The 21,716-nt window shown below is 46.9% G+C and overlaps 1 protein-coding gene across 1 annotated transcript in view; it reads right to left on the minus strand.

Annotated features, from left to right (window-relative positions):
• Positions 1 to 21,716, minus strand: part of MTURN (maturin, neural progenitor differentiation regulator homolog) — a 32,248-nt gene that overhangs the window by 6,567 nt on the left and 3,965 nt on the right. The window contains exon 2 of the mRNA XM_054237131.2: positions 13,188 to 13,310. Within this exon, the coding sequence (XP_054093106.1) occupies positions 13,188 to 13,310 (123 nt within the window). The remainder of the gene's footprint in view (positions 1 to 13,187; positions 13,311 to 21,716) is intronic.

Consider the following 21,716-nt stretch of genomic DNA (forward strand, 5'->3'; position numbering starts at 1 on the left):
GCGGTGACTCACACCTGTAATCCCAGCACTTTGGGAGGCTGAGGTTGGTGGATCTCCTGAGGTCAGGAGTTTGAGACCAGTCTGGCCAACAAGCCAAAACACTGTCTCTACTAAAAATACAAAAATTAGCCGGGCATGGTGGTATACACCTGTAATCCCAGTCACTCTGGAGGCTGAGACACAAGATCATTTGAACCTGGGAGGTGGAGGTTGCAGTGAGCCGAGATGGTGCCACTGCACTGCAGCCTGGGCGACAGAGCCAGACTCCTGGTGCCTTCATGAGATCGACAGTGTGCTTGTGGCCCAAGGACTTCTTACATAGGGGTGTCTAGGGTGATCACTGTCAAGCACCCTCACTGAGTGGCCCTAATGACCTAAACACTAACTGCATCAAGACAGTAAAAGAAGACTGACCATTCTGTTTAACTGCATTGCCTCTCTAGTGTCCTGCCACCTGCTTCCTCCTACTCCCTCCCACTGCTGAAATGGGCAAAGAGAAAGCGGAGTCCTGAGGAAAATAATGCCTTTGCTCTGAAGTTCTCCAGCTGCAGCTCTCCCAGAGTCCTATGAACACATTCAGGACAAAATCATCTGCTAGACATTGTTGTTCACATTCTGCACGTGGCCCGCCAAGGCGTAACAGCCAACTGCAGACACATGCTCACCCCTTAGAGCTGGGCATGCCGCAGCTGTCTGAGACTCTGCGGATGTGGAGGGGAAGTGAAGGAAAAGTGCTCTCAGCTCCCCAGAGAGGGTGCTCCAATCTTGAGTGTGCTTTGAGAAGCAAGTTTCTTTTTCCGGCTCCTGTCTCCCTTTCAGATTTTAGTAAATGGAATACAAAACAAAGTTTGCCTCTAGAGAGAGCAAAGATGGCTAGTCGAAGGCATGTCGATGACAATACTTGGTGGTCAATTTTTTATTTGGAGAGCTACTCAATGACATAGCAAGGTGAGAAGTGTCAAATGAGTGGTAACATTTAAATAGCTGGTAAAATATAAATATTTTGCCACCACCAGGAACTCCAAATTACCTAAACAATAAATGTAATTACTCACTGTACTGAAGGGATGTCACTAAAACAGAAATGACCAGTTGGTTCCCTCTCACTTAACAGACTTGACAGGGAGTGGCTGCCTAGAGTTTCAGGAGGATTCTGAGGCCCCGTGGAAAACATGGGGTCGATAGCTAGTGGTAGACTAGCAATGCCTGTCCTGGGTGAAGAGGACACAGCTGAGGCATGCATCTGCATATTCACCCAAAAAGAGATGTAGCACAGGTGATTCTGCTCCGTAACACCCCGAGGTGATTCATATTGACCCAAACCATAGGTAGCACTCAACACCCTCCCTCTCCTCAGCTTAGGGTGCCTTATTGAAAAAGACCTGGAAACCAAGCATGTAGCCATGAGCAGCTCTCCAGCATTTGCTGTTCCTCTTCCCAGCTCCTTATCTTACCTCAGATGAAACCAAAGCACCTAATGACAGGTCCTTGAGCTGGAAGTTTTCTGACTGCTCTTTTAACAGCTGCTCACTCACTGCGCTTCTGGAAGGGGGAAGGAAGAGCGGCAGTTCTTTGTGGCTTTCTGGACTTTTGAACCTTAGTTCAGAACTTACGGATTTGAGGGTATGTGGGAAAAGACACTGGCACTAGAGTCCAGAGGCCGGAGCTCTAATTAGCTGGGGACCTCTGCCAAGTCACCACCTTGCTGAGCCTCAGTGTCCTTCTCCGTAAAGTGGGAACCACAATACCTGCTCTATCTCGCAGAGTAACTATGGAGATGACATGAGAGACCGAAGGGGCCATCTGCAAACTATGGAACTTTATGTAACTAAACGTAATGTAATTTAGTTATGTTATCTCACTTCCAGTATTCAAAGTGCAGTTACTCCGGGTGGGGGGAGGAGGGTTCTGTTGCCCCAAGACTCCAGCCCTGTTTCTCCCTCTTTCCTACTGTGCTTGCTTTGGCACCACCTGGCTGTGAATTAGTACCATAGGAAGAGGAGTGAACTCAACCCACTGGCCTCTTCATTTGATTCTCAGGCTTGCATCCGGCATTCCACTGAACCAAACATTCTCATTCATCATACTTTGGGTTTAACAGTTCACATTATTGACTAGCTGTAAACTAAATGCACCTGATAGTAATTTAGGCATCCCTTTAGAATGACTCTGTTCGGCAGATGCACCTGAATGTGTGTTCTAAGCTAGGGAATCCAGGAGTGGCCAAGAGAGCATTCCTTATCTATAAGAAACTCCTGGGCCTATGGCCTGTCCCAGGGAAACAGGTCATTTATAGGGGGTTGAGGCCCTGCGTTCTGGGTTAAATGAATGTTGGCAGGTTGTGGTCATTAGGGGGAGGGTGTTGAGTTAAAAACCTATATATACTGCACACTGATTGCAGGTGGCTGTGGTTTTCCTGCCCAGTCCACCACCACCGGACTATATGGTTCTACTATCCAGCCTGCTGCCACTGGACTGCATGTAAGGTGATTCTCCTGTCCAGCCCCTGCCACTGGACCCTCTCCCCTTTATGTCAGTACAGTAAAACCCCATGTCTCGTTTACTGGCTCTGGGTCTCTTCTTTGGTCTCCTGAACCTGGTGCCTTCCCTACTGAGGTTGAAGGAGGTTTAGGACAGGCACGGTGGCTCACAACTGTAATCCCAGCACCTTGGGAGGCTGAGGTGGGCAGATCATTTGAGGTCAGGAGTTTGAGACCAACCTGGCCAACATGGTGAAACCCTGTCTCTACTAAAATTACAAAATTAGCTGGGCGTGGTCATGGGTGCCTGCAGTCCCAGCTACTCAGCGGGCAGAGGTGACAGAACTGCTTGAACCTGGGAGACGGAGGTTGCAGTGAGGCGAGATCATGCCATTGCACTCCAGCCTGGGTGACAGTGAGATTCCGTCTCAATAAAATAAATAAAGGGGGTTTGGCACAGCAAATGCACTATCAAGCAGAGTGACACACATTAGTTCCTTTTCTCCTCATAGTAACCTTGCGTGGTGGGCACGTTTATTGTCCACCGTTTACAGATAAGACCTGGAGAGCCTGAGTAACTTGCCCAGAGTCACCCAGTAAATGGCAGAGCCAGGATTCACACACTGGTGATCTGATGGCAGACTTCACACCCCTTCCCAGCAGGCCACCCAGGAGACTCCCATCCAGCTATTAATACTGTTCCTACTAGCTGGAAGTTTCAATGTTTTCTGCTTGGAAATAAATTTTTTTTCCCATCCCAAAATCTTTTTTTCCTGGCCCAAAAATGCAAGGGCCAGGCACGGTGGCTCAAGCCTGTAATCCCAGCACTTTGGGAGCCCAAGGTGGGTGGATCACGAGGTCAAGAGATCCAGACCATCATGGTCAACATGGTGAAACCCCGTCTCTACTAAAAATACAAAAAAAAATTAGCTGGGCATGGTTGTGCGTGCCTGTAATCCCAGCTACTCAGGAGGCTGAGGCAGGAGAATTGCCTGAACCCAGGAGGCAGAGGTTGCGGTGAGCCAAGATCGCACCATTGCACTCCAGCCTGAGTAACAAGAGCGAAAACTCCATCACAAAAAAAAAAAAAAAAAAAATGCAAGGCCGGATGTGGTGGCTCACACCTGTAATCCCAGCACTTTGGAAGGCTGAGGTGGGCAGATCACGAGGTCAACAGATTGGGACCATTCTGTTCAACATGGTGAAACCCCATCTCTACTAAAAATACAAAAATTATCAGGGCATGGTGGTGTGCACCTGTAGTCCCAGCTACTCAGGAGGCTGAGGCAGGAGAATTGCTTGAACACGGGAGGTAGCGGTTGCAGTAAGCGAATATCGTGCCATTGCACTGCAGCTTGGCAACAGAGCAAGATTCCATCTCAAACAAAAATGCAATATAAAATGCTAACATCTACATTTATGAGGAGGTACAATTTAGAAGCATGGAGAGACGGCACCAGAAACAGAATTCTAAGGGATATATCATACAGACATGTTATAATCTAGCATCCTCACCTCTATGCTCAATCCCATCTATGGTGGGCAAATCTAAATTTAACTTCTGGATCCCAATTTTCAGCAGTCAAGAAGAGACAGGCGTACACACAGACTGGGAAGAACTCTGGAGTCCTGGCTTTTACAGAAACCACACATTCTCATACCGAAAAGGTGGGCCAAAAATGAAAGTGACTGGTATATTTAAATTATTCCTGACAGATATAATCATTTATTTCTATTTCAATGACTGGAAAAAACAGCTTATGCTCACTCTGGACAAAAGAGTTGGTTGGCACTTCCAGGGTCTTGCTGTCCACAAAGCTTCCTTTGAGCTACTGATGATCACATAAGCACTGCTGGGGCCCATCCACCCAAACGGGGTTGCACTTGAAAGGCAGAACTGCCAACTCTGGAGAATTGAGGTTCCTCAGACCCAAGAGTGTTATCTGTAGGGCCAACTCCAGGTCTTTTGGACAATAGTGTAAACTACATGAGGTCTTACTGAGCTGGCATTTAGCAGTTGCTGTCTCTGAAGGGGGCACTTACTCAGCACAGTGGGCTAGAGGGTCTTCATGAAAGAAGGGGAGGTGGTGTCTGTGCCCTGGAGAGAACAGCCAATCAGCCACGGCTTTGGTGCATCGAGCAAGTGCCCCACGGCTTCAGAGATCCTTGTAGGCACCTTCCAGGGACTCCCCTTAGGCAGTCTCTCTTCTCTTTCACTATGGGTAGGTATGTATGACCTGTTCAGCTCTCAAACGCAGATGCTGATTCAGCAGGTCTCTAGTGGGACTCAATTCTGCATCGCCAACACACTCCCAGGTGACAGGAATACTGTGAGTCCAACAGCCAAGGGTGGTAGGACTCCAAAGCATTTTGGAAATGTGGCACCAATTATCTTAATGATCATGATGCTGGTGGTACCGAGAAACCTCTGGTGGGGTCCTGGTCAGTCAGTCAGTCTTCTTCACACTAAGGAAAAAAGGGTGGCAAGATGGATATAGGACCCAAAGAAGCAGGGGCGGCATTCTCCTACTTTTTGAGGTCATAATACTTTCTAAAAAAGAGAATGGGCCAGGCGCGGTGGCTCAAGCCTGTAATCCCAGCACTTTGGGAGGCCGAGGCAGGTGGATCACGAGGTCAAGAGATCGAGACCATCCTGGTCAACATGGTGAAACCCCGTCTCTACTAAAAATACAAAAAATTAGCTGGGCATGGTTGCACATGCCTGTAATCCCAGCTACTCAGGAGGCTGAGGCAGGAGAATTGCCTGAACCCAGGAGGCGGAGGTTGCGGTGAGCCGAGATCGCGCCATTGCACTCCAGCCTGGGTAACAAAGAGTGAAACTCCGTCTCAAAAAAAAAAAAAAAAGAGAATGGTGACTGGGCATGGTGGCTCATGCCTGTAATCCCAGCACTTTGGGAGGCCGAGGGAGGTGGATCACAAGGTCAGGAGATAGAGACCATCCTGGCCGACATGGTGAAACCCTGTCTCTACTAAAAATACAAAAAATTAGCTGGGCATGGTGGCGCATGCCTATAGTCCCAGCTACTTGGGAAGCTGAGGCAGGAGAATTGCTTAAACCCAGGAGGTGGAGGTTGTGGTGAGCCGAGATCGCGCCACTGCACTACAGCACTGGGTGACAGTGTGAGGCTCCATCTCAAAAAAAATTAAAAAAAGAGAATGGTTTGAAAGTTCATAACATAAGCAAGAAAAAAAAAAAAAAAAGAAAAAAAGAAACTGTCAGCATTCAGTGTTTACTATGAAACCCACATGTGTGCAAACCCCTCTCATCAGACTTTCCCTGACCCACCCAGGCAGCTTCTCACAGGTGGACTCTCTCTTTTCTAGGCTCTCAACCAGACTCCATGAGTCGAGGCAAGAACTGGACTTTTTCTGAGACACAGGATTTTCCTGTGGGATTTAACTTGCGGCTCTCCAGCCACTTGCTGCAGACTGAAAATATCAATCTTGCTCATGCCAGTGAACTAAAATTATGGGGATTTTTCTGTCAGAAATGTCTCTCCTCCTCGAGAGAAGAAATGCAGAGAGTCACACAGCAACCCCAGGGAGATGACCAGGGCCAACTAAGTGAGAAACGGCAAGGATCACAGGATCCAACTCCAGGCTGGGCGGTGGAAACAACATCACGCAAACAGCACGCAAAACGGCAAGAGCAACAGGGGACCCAGGACCCTAATGTCCACAGCGTTGGTAAGGAGAGGAAGAATCCACCCAAGGAAGCAATGGTTCCTTGTTAAGCCTGTAACGCTTTGAGAGAATTTGAAAGGGCAAAGATAAAGTCTAGTTTCGCCACCAAATTGGAAATAGTAGACTATTTCTTCTCTTGTAAACTGTTTTCTACCCAGCAGTACGTCTGTCAGTTGGCACTAAATATAAAACATGAAAAGATTGTGGGGAAAACGGAATGGCATGATCACCATTATTTAGGTCCACAACCATTGTTTCGCTCTCTAGCTCGATCACGTATGACCACCAAGTGTCAACGGAGGGGTATTTCTGAAGTCACTGCTGGTAGCAGTACCTGCTCGTGGGTGCCAGCCACAGCCTGCCTGGCATTGTCATTTGCATACATGTGCATTTGGATACGACATGCCAGTGGCAAGAAAAAAATAGGTAAAAATCATACCTCTCTGAGCAATCAACATTAGCAAGTAGGAGGTCACTGGAGTGCCGTAGCATGTGGGTCACTCGAGGAGATGGCCAGCTGCATCCACAGTCATTTACTCATCCAAGAAATATTTCCTAATACCAGTTAGGAGCCAGAAATTGAGACTAAATTTAGCACAGTGTCTGGGTTTTGATAATCCTTTGTGTTCTCAGTCTGATTTCAAAGTTCCCCATGAATCCACAAGATAGCTAAATCAGTACTGCCCCCATTTTACAGCTGGGGACACTGAGGCCAAGTGACCTGTTAGAGGCCACACAACATGGCAGCAGGACAGGGCAGAGCCGACCTACCTTCCACCACATGGAGACATACCTAAGGAAACGGAGCTGAGGCAGCCAAGATGGGCCCTTCCTGGAATTCCTCCTGGGCCAGCCCCGCCCTTGCTCTGAGCATATCTAGGTCCTGCTATTCTCTAGTCCCACCTCTCATGAAGTCACTGCCTGGCTTTGTTCCTCAATGAGCCTGCTCCTAGCACTTCAAATACACTGGAAGCCACAGAGTTTTATTAAAAAACATCTTTTCTGATGATGTGATCACAGAAAACTTAGAAACTGTGGAAAAGAAGAAAATAAAAATCATCCATAACCCTGAGCACTTTGGTCACCTGCCCCTCTGGGAGGACAGGAGCATCCACTGGTCGTGCTAGGAGTCCTCGCCTCTAACACAGTGAGTTATGTGGTTCAGATGCTCAGTGAATGTAATTTTACCAAAACCAATGTTGATAAACTTTTGCCTTACCCTTCTAATGCCTTTTCATGCTGAAATCACTTAGTGAATTGTTTTCTCTCCATCAAAAATCTAAGGTCCCGGCTGGGCGCGGTGGCTCAAGCTTGTAATCCCAGCACTTTGGGAGGCCAAGGCAGGTGGATCACGAGGTCAAGAGATCGAGACCATCCTGGTCAACATGGTGAAACCCCATCTCTACTAAAAATACAAAAAATTAGCTGGGCATGGTGGCACGTGCCTGTAATCCCAGCTACTCAGGAGGCTGAGGCAGGAGAATTGCCTGAACCCAGGAGGCAGAGGTTGCGATGAGCCGAGATCGCGCCATTGCACTCCAGCCTGGGTAACAAGAGCGAAACTACGTCTCAAAAAAAAATCTAAGGTTTCCCCAAATGGTAACCTGCTCACTTTGCGATATTTTGTCTAGTATCCTTATCCCACCCACATCACACTAACTTAGTGTCTACCGTGGATAACACACTGTACTGAGTACCCAACAAAAATGCCATTAATCTTCACTGCAACGCTAAGGGAACATCATCTTTAATTTTCTAATTTTACAAATGAACAGAGAATCAGGGAGGTTAAGTAACTTGTCTAAAGTCACATAGCCAGCAAGGGGTAGAACTGAGACTTAAATCCGGGTAGCCTGCCAACGGAGCTTGGGTTCTTCATGACGGAAGTACCTAGCCCCTCATAATTGGGTTAAGAGGCGGCAAGCAACCCCCTGCAGAACATGCTCACAGAAACAGCTCCCCTAGAATCAGGAGACTGCAGTAGGCAGGGCAAGGAATGGGACTCCCTCACTTGCTGTGCACGGCATCTAGCAGAGTGTCTGGGCCCTAACAGGTGCTCTGTCTTGTGATGGGGTTCCTCTGTACACTTGCGTGGCCATCAATCCTACCAGAAAGTCTGCTCCTTGAGGGCAAGACCTGGGCTTTCTGTGCCTGGCCCCTTGCCCTCGGAAGTGGTGTTTTGGCAAAGGCAGACAACTGATACATTTTGTTGAAAACATGATGAGGAAGTAGAGGGAAGATAAAGGAATAGGATGGTTTAAACAAAAAAAAAAAAAAAAGGAGAACTTTTCTTAAATGTTCAAATCCAACAACAGACTTCTTGAAGGGAAGGGAAATTTTGAGACACTGTTTCAGTTGGGGGAAATGCTAGCCAGTGAAAGGGGGATAGCCTGTATAGCTACGAAGTCTGTATTTCTTCTTTTTTTTTTAAACAGGTCTCACGCTGTCACCCAGGCTGGAGTGCAATGGTACGATCATGACTCACTGCAGCCTCCATACTTCCTGGGCTCAAGCTATCCTCTCACTTCAGCGTCCTAGGTAGCTGGGACCACAAGAGTGCCTAGCTATATTTTTTTCTTTTTTTCTACAATAAAAATAAAGATGCTGTGCCAGGTCTCATTTACATATGGCTAGCCTGGTTGCCAAAATACAACCAGAGACTTGGTAAAGAAAAACAGCACAGTGATTCCTGGCTGAAGCTCCCCTTCCCAGGTGAGCCAGTTCCCTCTACGTGGCCCAGACTGGTCTCAAACCCCAGGACTCAAGAGATCCTGCTACCTCAGCCTCCCAAAGTGTTGAAATCACACACATGTGCCGCCATGTCCAGCCCAAAGCTTGTAGGCTGAAAGTATAGACAGAGCGTTAAAGTGGCACAGCCTCAGCCTTGTGGGCAGGACCACTGAGGAAGGTCAGAGGTGATACCACTCTTCTGGCCCATGGATGCAGGAGTGCCGAAGCTCCTGCAAAGTTAACGGAATTTGTCTGATGTTCCAAAGGACAGTAGGAGGCTGTCAGCAAACAAGTACTGACCTCTCTGAAGAGACTGCAGGGCCAGGGGCTGGCAATGGGGTGGCCAAGGGAAAAGAGGGGTGCAGAGCCTGGGATGGGGCTGCTCTAAGCCAAAGGCAAAAACACTCCTCCTGGGGCTGGCCCACTAAACACAAAAAAGCAGCTGCACGGATTTGATCAGATTCCCATGCATTTTCAGGGAAATGATGTCCTGGTTTTATCCACTTGATAACCTGTAGCATTTGGGTAAGCGTTTCTTCCACAGATACTTTCAACTGTGACAACAGCAACAAAACCCTTACCCATGCCTTATTTCTAACAAAACTCCCTTATATAAAACAAACAGATAAACGGCGCCTTCGAGAAGCAGTGCTCTATTCGCTGGAGGCGGAGAGCGTCAAAGTTTCTCCAGGGATCTCCAAGGTCCTTTATTTGGGTTTGTGACACTCCCTCTCATCCAGTCTGGGGCGCATCCTGACTGGGAGAAGCCCTAGGCCTTCAGCACTTCATCCTGCCCAACCCAGGAAGGTGCCTCCCACCAGCCTTGCCCTGGAGGCAAATAGGCCCCATCAGAGGGCGGCCCAGCCCATAAACCTCACCACCAAAGGGCTCACTGTGCCAGGTCAAGGCCTCCTCAACTGGAGAGCCACATTCCTGCCCACAAGGTAAAGCTCCACTTCAGAAAGGAAACCCAGAAGCCCAGCAATAGCAAATCAAAGCTGGGGGCCACCCTGTGACACATCTCAACACCACCTGAAAGAACATTTTCAACCAATCCAGCTGCTTTCAGCTGCGCATCCAGATCTCTTTTGGACTGCATTTGTCTTCTCATTTCCATGTGGCTAGCCTGGTTGCCAAAATACAACCAGAGACTTGGTAAAGAAAAACAGCACATTGACTCCTGGCTGGAGCTCCCCTTCCCAGGTGAGCCAGTTCTGCAGGGATGCTGCCCGCCACCACAGACAACAGCCCCGTTTAGAGCAGCTGGCAGCAGGTGGGTGAGTGAGCCCCTGTGAGGAAATCTGCTGCAAAGTGAACATCATTACCTAACAGGTATTCTTCTAGCTAAAATTTAGAGGAATTAGCTGGGCGGGGTGGCTCACACCAGTAACCAGCACTTTGGGAGGTCAAGAGATTGAGACCAGCCTGGCCAACATGGTGAAACCCCAACTCTACTAAAAATACAAAAAAATTAGCTGGGCGTGGTAGCACATGCCTCTATTCCCAGCTATGCAGGAGGCTGAGGGAGGAGAATCGCTTGAACCCAGGACACGGAGGTTGCAGTGAGCTGAGATTGTACCACTGTACTCCAGCCTGCTAACAGAGTGAGACACTGTTTCAAAAAAAAAAAAAAATTAGAGGAATCAATTTATTTTTGTCTAATATATCTCTTCTTCGATGTCTAACAGGCATTTAAAACACTTACATGTACAAAATTGAGCTCTGGCAGTCCCAACCCTAAACTCCTCACTCCTTACTCCCACCCCCGCTCCCATCCCAGCAGCCTTCCCCAGGTCAGTAAATGTCTAGGCCATTCCCTTCACTGCTCAGGCAAGAAACTCAGGAGTCATCCTTCTCTCCCTTTCCCCACATGCCACTTCTGATCCACCAGCAAGTCCAGCTGGGTCTACTCTCAAAGCATCTCTAGAATCCAACCCCTTTCCCCACCTCTGATGTGACCGTCCCAATCCAGACCACCACCATCTCTCATCTGGATGACAGCAATGGCCTCCTCAATGGCCTCTCAGTCCCTCCCCTTACACAGCCTACTGTCAACACAGTTAACAGAGGGACCCTTTACAAATGTGAAGTCAGGTCACATCCTCTTCTGCCTAACTGCTTGGGTGGCTCCCCATCACTCCAGAGTAAGAGCCCATGTCCTTCTGTGACTGCAAGGGATTCTCCCAGAATCCCTCAGGCTCACTTCTTTCTACTTTCCTCAGCCACAATGGCCGCTCCTGCTCCCCGGACACAGGTATTCTCCAACCCCAAGGCCTCCACACCTGCTATGCTCCCACCTAAAGCGCTACTACCCTGGATTTCCCCATGGCCCACTCTATACTCCAAGTTTTTACTCAAATGTTACCTTCGCAGCAAAGCCTTCTCTGGTTCCCTACTCAAAAATTCCAGGACCCTTGACACTTTTCACCCCTTTCTCTGATTTCTTTCCTTTCTCTTGGCACTTAATTACTAGCATCATTTCACGACTGTGTATGTCCTTGTCTATCCTGTCTCCCCCCGCACTGAAGCACAGGCTCTGTGAGATCTAAGCTTCTCATGCTTTAGTTCCAGTGCCAGGAACAAAGCAGTACACAGTGCCATGTGCCTAGTGGGTACCCAATACATATTTATTGAATGAATGAAAGTGGGACAGACTGGTACTTTTAAGTCAAATATCTATTTTGAATGTGCCAAACTACTGGCTTAGAAAATTAACAAACAAAAAAGGGATTTCAGTGGCTTCTGTCACTCTATGTGATTTCTATCATTTGTCTAACCAAATGATAGAAATCAGAGTGACAGAAGCCACTGAAATCTCATTTCTTATAATGGTGCACAAGTGCCTGGGACCAACTCTTCCACTAAGAATGACTAAAAAAGCTGAACAAAGTATGAAAAATACCTTCATAAATATAAAATATTAACCAGGAGACATAAGTCAAACATAAAAAGCTGCTTTTGTCCTGAGGGCATTTGCTGACCTGGAAGCAGCAGCTAGAAACTTCACTGCTTGCTCCGCCGGCTCTAAGAGCTAGAGGGACCAAAGTCAGAGCCCAGGGTTTTCCAAGGGAGCAGACTCTACACCATCCCCACTTGGAGCTGGGCGCCCAGAGGCCCACACCCTAATAATGAGGAAGAGCCAGAAGAGACCAGGCCTGCAGCCTGCCTCCCACCCCCGGAAGCCTTTGGAGAACCACAGACTTAAACTGTGCTAAGGTGTCTTAGACTAACAGGCCCCTAAGTACTGAAAGAAGCCAACAGAAATCCTCTCTGGAGGAAGGCACTATCACTGCAGGCTTCACGTTATTCCTACATGCAAACTTTCAAACACAGTAACTAGCACACAGAGATAATCCCACTCACAGAGAAATAAGGTTTGAGAACCAGCTTAAACAAAAGAAGACAAAACAGACGTACAAAATGAAGTATCATCAGACACAGTCTACTATGCAACCAAGCTCACTATGATCAAAGAAACAGAAGACATGCTTGAAAACTGCAGCAGAGAAATAGCATTCAAAAAGATTTGAAAAATAAACAGATGTTCCAGTAAATACCATTGAACATGCGCAGTATTTACAGTGGGCAGGTAACTGAACTTAGGGGAAACATTGAGATGCTGGTGATGTGACTTTATTTTCCAATGAAGATAGAGGGAAATAGGTAATCTTCAAAATAGGAGTATTCATTTTACAGGTTTATCAGCTAGAATGAAAACAAGACTGTCAGCTAGCCACAGAAATATACATTCCTAAATCCCAAAAGGGAAAACCAAACAGTAAGTTCATAGAAGAGACTTTTTAAAAGTAGAATAGAGCCAGTATCCAGTTTCATCCTTTTCCATACCCACAAACATGGAGGTATTAAAACCTATAAACAGCTTCCCAGCAACCCTCAAAGACACGCCCCACTATTACAAAAGAACCTGCATCCGGCTGCAAGTGCTGTGGCTCTAAATCTCCTGGAGGAGAACGGGAATACTCAGTTGTCTCATAAAGAATCTGTTTGCTTCCCCCCCATCAGGGATTCTCAACTCAACTCAAGTGATGCTAGAAATAACCATCATCCCCGCAGCAAACAGCTGTGTCACATCCCGTCCCCTCCTCCCACCCTCGGCCTCGCTATACTGGCTGCTAACTCTAAGCCACAGGGCAGACAAGAGAAAAACAATTAGTCATCCCAGGTTTTGCCCACTTTCCCCACCGCCCCTGTTATTCTAAACACAATCACCATAGAAAACAAGCTGTGGTTAGAAGCCAAGCAGGCACCTACAGGTCTGAAAGACTTGAAGACTTTTTCCAGGACTTCGTGGAGCGTCTTCTTGCCGCAGGAAGAGATGTAATCCTGTGCTAGCTGCAAGAAAGGCAGGCAGTCCTCGCTCTCACTCCACACGTGCTGCGTGCCCACAGGCAGTGGAAGGAGAAAACAAAGACACACAGTCACTACACTCAGTGTGAGGTTCAGAAAAGCCAAGCAGATTTTTTAATGACATGAATTTGCAGAAGGCCTCCATTACATTCATTCTTGATTTGTTTGCCCCGAAAGGGATGAAAAACTGTCTAAGCCCCCAAGCTTTTGGTCCCTACCTCACTTGCTCTGATCGCCATCAGATCTGCTCCTACATAGTAAAGAGGGCAGTGGGTGGCCATTCCTCACCAGTGTTTTCCATTGTTCACCTTCTTGTGCACGCCAAGGGCGGGTTTCAGACATGAGGAAGGAGAAACCAGAGCCTTTGCCTTCAAAATCCTAAACTTTGCTTTCAGCTATGGCTGAAAGATTAATTAAGCATAGTTTGTAAGCATTAACTTGGAACAAGACATTCTTTACCCAGATCGGCCTGTGAGTGGGGTTGGTGGTAAATTTACTTTCAAATGAAAAGAACTTAGGAGAACCTGCCTAGTCACCATTACATCACTGGGAAACAAAGCCTTTCCAAAAACTTCCCTTCCCTAAAATGCTTTCAGAGGACATCACACCAAAGCATGATTTCACAATCTAACACGTACTAAGGAGACTGGTTTTAGGTTTTCTATTTCTATTTCTTTTCTTACTTTTTTTTTTGTCTGTGACACAGGGTTTCTCTCTGTTGCCTAGGATGGAGTGCAGTGGTACAATCTTAGCTCACTGCAACCTCCACCTCTTGGGCTCAAGTGATCCTCCCACCTCAGCCTCCCGAGCAGTTGGGACTATATGTGCACACCACCACACCCGACTAATTTTTTGTATTTTTGGTAGAGATAGGGTTTTGCCATGTTGCTCAGGCTGGTCTTGATCCACCTGCCTCAGCCTCCCACAGTGCTGCGGTTACAGGTGTGAGCCACCGTACCCAGGTTTTATTTTTTCCGAAGGCTGGATATTGCTTCTTTCCATGTGAGGATGTTTATTTTTGCACATCTTTAAAACTAGGCAAGCCTCTTCCATAACGTTCAAAGATCTGGAACAAGGCCAAGAAACAGGTTTGAGCATTCTCAATGCAGAAGGCCCTGCCCTGCATATCTAAGTGAGTCAGGAACACAGGTTAACAGGGTAACATCAGAGTATCTGTCAGGTACCAAGGATCGATCTTTAATGGGAACAGATCCATGACGGCTCAACACTGGCAAAAAAAAGTATTGAGGTCTGGGAGAAAGGAAGACATCTGGCAGATAAGAACAAGATGTAGGGGCTAGATAGCAGGATATGAGACTTATTTGGAGAAATGGTCCATGGCAAGCACGTACTTGACCTCTTCTAGTAATACAAACGATTGGGGCACCACTTCAGAAAGTTATATCCCTATCACTCAATAAACATATTTACTCTCCTTCCTTCTTACTGCAGGGTTTCTGAGAACTAGACCTATAGACTAAAATACTGCTCAGATCCAAATGAGAATAACTAGGTGCCAATATACCATCTTTATACCCCAATTATGTGCGTTTCATAGTTGTAAAGGTCCATTTCCGACACACGTTGCTCTCATGCCAGCAGACTTCTCTAGTAGCTTCCCCAACGCAATAATGACAACGTCTGGGCTCTGTAGCTTTCAAGAACAGCTCGAATGTTCTTCCCTACTAATTAGAGACCCTTAAGCTGTCAAGCCACTGCAGTGTCATTTATGTAATAGTCTCTTCCATTGTACAAAAGTGTAACAGTACAAAGCACTTGTATATCCATTATGTCACTTGATTCTTAATCAGTGGAGATTCTGCAAGAACAACAAAAGTTCTACTTTAGTAAGTTCTGCTCAGCATCCATTTTGATACTCAAATGTGTAAAAGTTCCAGCTTATTTCAAATTATTACCCAAGTTAAAGAGGGGATTAACATCCAGTACCACATTTCAGAAAACTTTAAGCCTGTCCTCTGTAGACTTGGGAAGATGACAGAAAGAGGTAAAAGCTGAGTAAGTGCCTGGCACAGTGCCTGGCTGGCATGCAGTGAATATTCAGTAAACAGTGGGTGTTAAGTACCTTCTTTCCCCCTTTGCATCTGCAGGAGGATGGGGGAGGCAGAGGGGAAGGGGTGGGCTAACCATCTGCCACAAGGCTATGGTGACACAATGAAGAGTAAATCGGACACCCAATGTGACTTCACTGAGAGCACTGCCCGAGGCAACTTGGGTTGAGGTTAATTCAGAAGCAGGTGCATCTTTGAAAAGCTTGTATACCTACTTTGTTAAAGAGTAAGTACATCTGGGCTTTAAATTATAAAGTAAACTAAGAAAAGGATATCACTCAAACAATAACAGAATCTCAAACTGCAGTGTAGCCACCACTGCTTGGTAACCAGGCCGTTTATTTAGCTAAGCGTTTTTAATGCATTTCTAATCTCATGAAGAGATTGTTCGTGCCACAATTGCCATTACTCTATTTTTAGAGCAGTTTATTTAGGACTATATGTTGGCGGAAGACTTAACACCCATGAAAGGACTTTCTGTCTAAATTTCCTTCATTTGGCTATCTATCTCCACCTGTATTCCCAGTTCCATTAGGTTTTGGGGGTTCAAAAAACGTACTGAATCCTGTGGCATGGGGTTTGGACTCAGACAGATCCAGATGTACACAGTCACTTAAAAGACATCGTTTATTAAATGCCAGTTGTCTTATATCCATTGTATCTCAAAACAAGGAAGTGTTCCATTTAAATTCTTTCCTTCCAAAATGAATCAAGGCAGCTGACAAAGTAGCACAGGATACAAGACAAAATGAACTAAAAAAAAAAAAGTCTGTCATTGGAAAAAAAAAAAAGACAAAGGAAGGAAAATAAGATCCAAGAGTGAGACTAGGACAAACAGAGCAAGGTACAAGGGCCTGGCTACTTGCTACAGATGGGACGCAGATCTGACAGCAAAGCTTTCTAGGTAGCCCATGCAGAGAAAGAGGCACCACCAATCCCACAAGGTGGTGTCCACAGATAAAACAGATGTGCTCTTCAGGAAAATTAAGAGGCAGGGGTGTTGGAGGCAGAGCAGTTATTCTATTAGGAAAATACAAGGGACCGTTCCAAAACCAAGGGGAGCAGAGAGACCACCGAGGGGCAGGGCTGGTGCTCCTGAAAAGAGAATCTAGTCCTGTACAAAGACTAATGGACAACTGAAGGCCCAGAGTCCTGTGCCACTGGGTGTGACCGCAGTAACTTCAACTTGGAAAATATTTTAAGCATGTGTAACCAAATACTCATTTTGGTCAGGAAAAAAATTACAGCAGGAATCAGAATCTCTAGCTCTGAACAGTGCAATGCTCTGGCAAACATCAATCTGGGTATGGAAAGTACTGACTCTCCAATAAGGTAGGAGTCAGCGCATCGGCAGCCTGCAGGCCTCCCTTGGACAAAAGAAGAAACGCCAGGAAGGCGTCAGGGAGCACAGGGAAGTAGGGCTTCTCGAGCTTCAGTGTGGATCAGAGTGGGGTGGTGGGAGGCAGAGTTTAAACTGCCAACTGAGAAAAGTGTATCACTCAAACACAATAGAGAATTGCAAGGTATCCACCACTGTTGGTAATCAATTCAGCTAATGAACTATTCAGTGGGCTGAGGATGTGCACAGTTCCCAGGTGATGCTCATGTGGCTGGTTCTGGGACCTCACTTTGAGAACCACACCACGGGCACAGCAGAACTTTGGCCAATTACGTATTTGAAGTGGCGAGGGGGTGATGTGACATTTAAATATCTTTCCGGGAGAACTACAAAAGTTGCCATTACCGACTACAGCCAACTCCAAATCTCAGGCTGGCCTCAGCTGCAGTGAGGTGGCTGTCGTCGGACCTACCCTGAGAGGCCTGCAGAAAATCCCGGATAGGAACTTTGATTTGAGTACAGGCCATCTGCGGCCCTTCTTCCTGTGAAGTAAGGGCAGAGTTGACTGCAAAAGCTTGCCCAGCTTAAAACAATATAACTATGTCATCTGCAAATAGGAAAATGAGCACCTTTCTGTTTTTTACAGTGTAGATGACAACAGCCAGTTTATCAAAAAGTGGTCTCAGATCATTAAGATAATTCAATCCTACAGGCATTTTTTTGGGGGAGCTCAATGTGTGTGCCCTACTATTCCACGTCCTGGTGGGAATACAGCTGGACTTCCTGGTGCTTAAGAAGGGTGGGGGTGGCAGGGAGGTGAGAACACGCTCCTGTGTCTCCTCCCTCTGAGGCCCTTGCTCTGGGACTCACTATAGTACTGAAGTGGGGGTTTTCTGCCACTCAGTACCAAGGGAGTCCATTTTGAATTGGTATGTCTTAATCCAAAATGGATCCCCAGCCGGGCCTGGTGGCTCACACCTGTAATTCCAACATTTTGGGAGGCCAAAGCAGGAGGGTTGCTTGACGCAAGGAGTTCAAGACCACCTGGTCAACATAGCGAGACTCCAGTCTCCATGAAAAATAAGAAAAATAGCTGAGTGTGGGGGCACAGGCCTGTAGTCCTGGCTACTTGGGAGGCTGAAGCAGCAGGATGCTTCAGCCCAAAGGTCTGAGGATCTGGTAAGCTCTGATCACACCACTGTACTCCACCATGGGCAAGAGTGAGACCCTGTCTCTAAAACAAGATACCAGAACAAAACCCTGATTCTTGTCCTCGCAACATATGGTAGGAGAAGATAAAAGCCACAATCCACCACATGCCTCCCGATATATTTCTGCACAGGTGGGAAGAGCACAGCTGGTCATACCTAGGACTAGCCCAATCTTTGTGTCAGCCACTGACCCATGTTAGCAGTGAGGAAACTGAGGCTCAGAGAGGTTAACTAACTTGCCTGTGGTCACACAAGGAACAAGGGCAGAGCCAGAATGTCAACAGAATGCACACCCTTTCAATCACACTTTGTGCACAATGTTTAACCTAAGCCTCACTGTGTTCATTTGAAAGCCACAGAAAACGATTATTTACAGGGTGAATCTAAAGATTTCAGGAGACAACCTGCAGACTGACTCTCATTTAAAAGGGGCCCAATAAGCCCTTATTCCCATCTACTTGAGCTCACATTAACATAACAACTTTCATCATGACTACCATTTAAAGAATATAAAAAGGACCTATCATTCTCCCAGAAAGAGCCTCTCTATATGAACACGCATGGCCACCGTGGAAGGCCTTATGTCTACCCAGCACTCCACACGCACAACTCATTGCATCCTCACACTCCTCATGTAACACAGGCATGACTGTCCCTATTTGACAGAGGAGGAAACTGGGTAGAGTTTAAATCAGACAAGAAAGGACTTTCTCTCCACTATACCATCACATAAGTGTGACTCAATCTCATTTAAATAAGTTCTATTTCTTTCTCCAAAATGAGAAGGCCGTTATTTGATCACATAGTTAATAATAACAATGTGCTCAGACTACAAATGGGGGAAAATACACACACACACACACACACACACACACACCCCTCTATAAACACTCATATGTAAAATTAACTCACAGTCCTTCCATAAATAAAACCTTTTTCTCTAACAATATCATGATTCCTACCTTAGTTTTTGAACTGAAGCAGGATTAAACTACAAAGTGTTAGAGCCCAGCTTGTCTCTGATTGGGCTGACAGGAAAGGCTGGCAATCTGGGAAATGAGCCCTTCCTTCTCTCCCAAAATCATCAGCATCCAGGCTGCCCCCAAGGGGGCTCTTTGTTCAGAGAGCTCATTTCTCCTGGCCTAGGACAAGGAGGGAACGCAGCTGGTGCTCCTGTGCCTAGGAGTGCCCCCTCTGTTTATCTGGCATCCAAGTGGCTGCTGACACTCCATTCCAAGCCTACCAAGGCCCCAGGACCTTTCAACTTGGCAGAAAGAGCTCCTTCCCTCTCACCAGGGCCAGAAGCCCTCCCTTGTCAAAACTGTAGAGCCACACCCTTGAATTCCCTCCACACACAGGCCACTAGCAGCTTCATTTTGCCCCACGCTCTGATCATGGGCCATCAAGAGAGGGGCCCCAGGCAGGGGGCAGTTTGGAAAGGGAAAGCATGGAAGGGATGGCCTATGGAGAGTGAGACAGAGAAAGAGTGTGCAGAGGACCCAAAATGAAGAAAAAATAAAAAGATGTCCTTGATCATGGGCCTCTGACTCTGCCTGTGGGCCATTCTACATGGTGGAAAGGACAGGCCTCTGGGCGCAAGTCCTTACTTTGTCACTTCTTACTGGCACAGTCCTGGATGAGTCCCTTAAACTCGCTGAGCCTCAGTTTCTTTGCCTATAAAGCGGAAATAACAGTATCTACCTCAATGAATTTTTGTGAGGCTTAATAAGAAGCCACCCTTGAACTCAGTCTGGATTGGGTCCCCTGTTGTCACTCCTGGGATGCCATGTATCCACTACAGGGCTGGAGTTCAAATTGCTCTACCACTTATTAACTGTGGGAAAGTTAGTAAAGCTTGCCATGCCTCAGTTTTTCCTCTATAAAATAGAGATAATTACCTTGTGAGAGTACTAAAGTTAAATGAGGCCAGGCAAGATGGCTCACCCCTGTAATCCCAGCACTTTGGGAGGCTGAAGCAGGTGGATCATGAGGTCAAGCGATCGAGACCAGCCTGGCCAACATAGTGAAACCCCATCTCTACTAAAAATACAAAAATTAGCTGGGTATGGTGGTGCGCGCCTGTAGTCCCAGCTACTTGGGAGGCTGAGGCAGGAGAATCGCTTGAACCTGGGAGGCAGAGGTTGCAGCAGTGAGCCAAGATCGCACCACCTCACTCCAGCCTGGGCGACAGAGCAAGACTCCATCTCAAAAAAAAAAAAAAAAGGAACAAAAACCAAAAAAACATGAAGTTAAATGAGCTGACATATGCGAAGTGCCGAGAGCCACGTCTGCTACATGGTAAACTGAACATATTATTCTTTGAAACTGAGTTCTTGACATTTGACATGTCTTCTAAACTAGACTATAATTTATTCATCCTTACAGATATGTACTGAGAACCCATCATGTTTGGATGCTGCTCCAAATGCCAGGACATAGCGATAACACAGACAAGGCCTCTGCTCTCATGAAGCTTAGAGTCTAGTGAAGGAGGCAGAACACCAAAAAGAGAATGTGAAGTCTAATAAGTCACCTTCTTATTGTCACCTTCTTCTATGAGAAGAAGAAGGTGAGGTGAAAGAACATGGGGTCAGGAAGGTTTCTCTCGGACCTCAGGAGCCTTGAGGAGCCAGCTGTGTAAAGAACCAGGGCAAGGGGGTCTAGGCAGACAGAACACAAGTGCCAAGCCCTTGAGGCAGGAATGTGCTTGGCATGTCTGAGGACCAGAAGGGTCTGTGTGGCAGGAAGACAGATCATGAGGGGGCTTGAGGCCAAGACAAGGGCTTAGGTTTTATTATAAAACATGGGAAGTCAGTTCAAGTGAGGTGGGGAATAGTGGTGTAGGGCTGTGGAGGCCCCACAGGGTCGTGGGGTGTCCCTTATGCTGTGTTGAGGTGCAGGATCTGAGAAGTAAAGAGACAGAACACTGAAGAACTGATGAAGAGCATCTGGACTTGGGGGGGCCACACCACCTGTGAGTGGATATCAGTGGCGGCCCCCAAATGCCCCAGAGCATCTGTATGTATTAGGTACAAGCAGGGGGCAGGGTCGTGAGTGAGGTCATCATGTATAGGCTTAGTAATAGGGCATACATAATCACGTGAGTTACAAGTGAGGGGACCACCCCATTATGTCACCTGGGCAGAGAGGTGGGCCGTGTGCAGCAGGGGAAGTGCCGCGCATAGTAGTAGAGGGTCGTGTACAGAAAAGGGGTCCACCCCATTAGGTCACCGAGGCAAGGAGGTGGGCTGTATGCAACAGGTGTCATGCGCAACACTTCTTATCTGTGAGCTGGAGACTTCAAAGGATTTCTAATAGAAAAATACTGTAAGCTTAATGCAGTGGGAGCTGACAGACCTGTGCTCTTCTCTTAAGATATTTATGGGAGGATTCTTTGAGCTAGCACAGAAACCTGAAAAGACTGACAGGGTGTACAGCCACTGTGACTGGTCACACCAGAGGGTTTCTTCTCCCTTGGTTACTTCCAGGATCTCAGGCCTGAGGCCTACTTTCCACAGGAACTGGATACAAGGTACTACAACTCCTTTATCAGGAGGAGATGCACTTGCTCCAAGCCTGCCATACAGCATATGCCCTGTCAGGGAGGGACACCACCGCCTGGGTCTTTGGTTCTCAACCTGGTCTGGCTGTTTTCCCATGTACTGCTTCTGTTCTGTGACTGCTCTAGGCATTCGTCCTACTACAAACTACTATGTGGTTATATAGAAGGATTACATAAATCAGCACTAAATGTGTCAACACAGCTCCGACTACAATACCTATATGATTATATAGAAAGATTATACAGAACTAA

This window comes from Callithrix jacchus, chromosome 11, assembly GCF_049354715.1.
Source record: "Callithrix jacchus isolate 240 chromosome 11, calJac240_pri, whole genome shotgun sequence".
Classification (NCBI taxonomy): domain Eukaryota; kingdom Metazoa; phylum Chordata; class Mammalia; order Primates; family Cebidae; genus Callithrix; species Callithrix jacchus.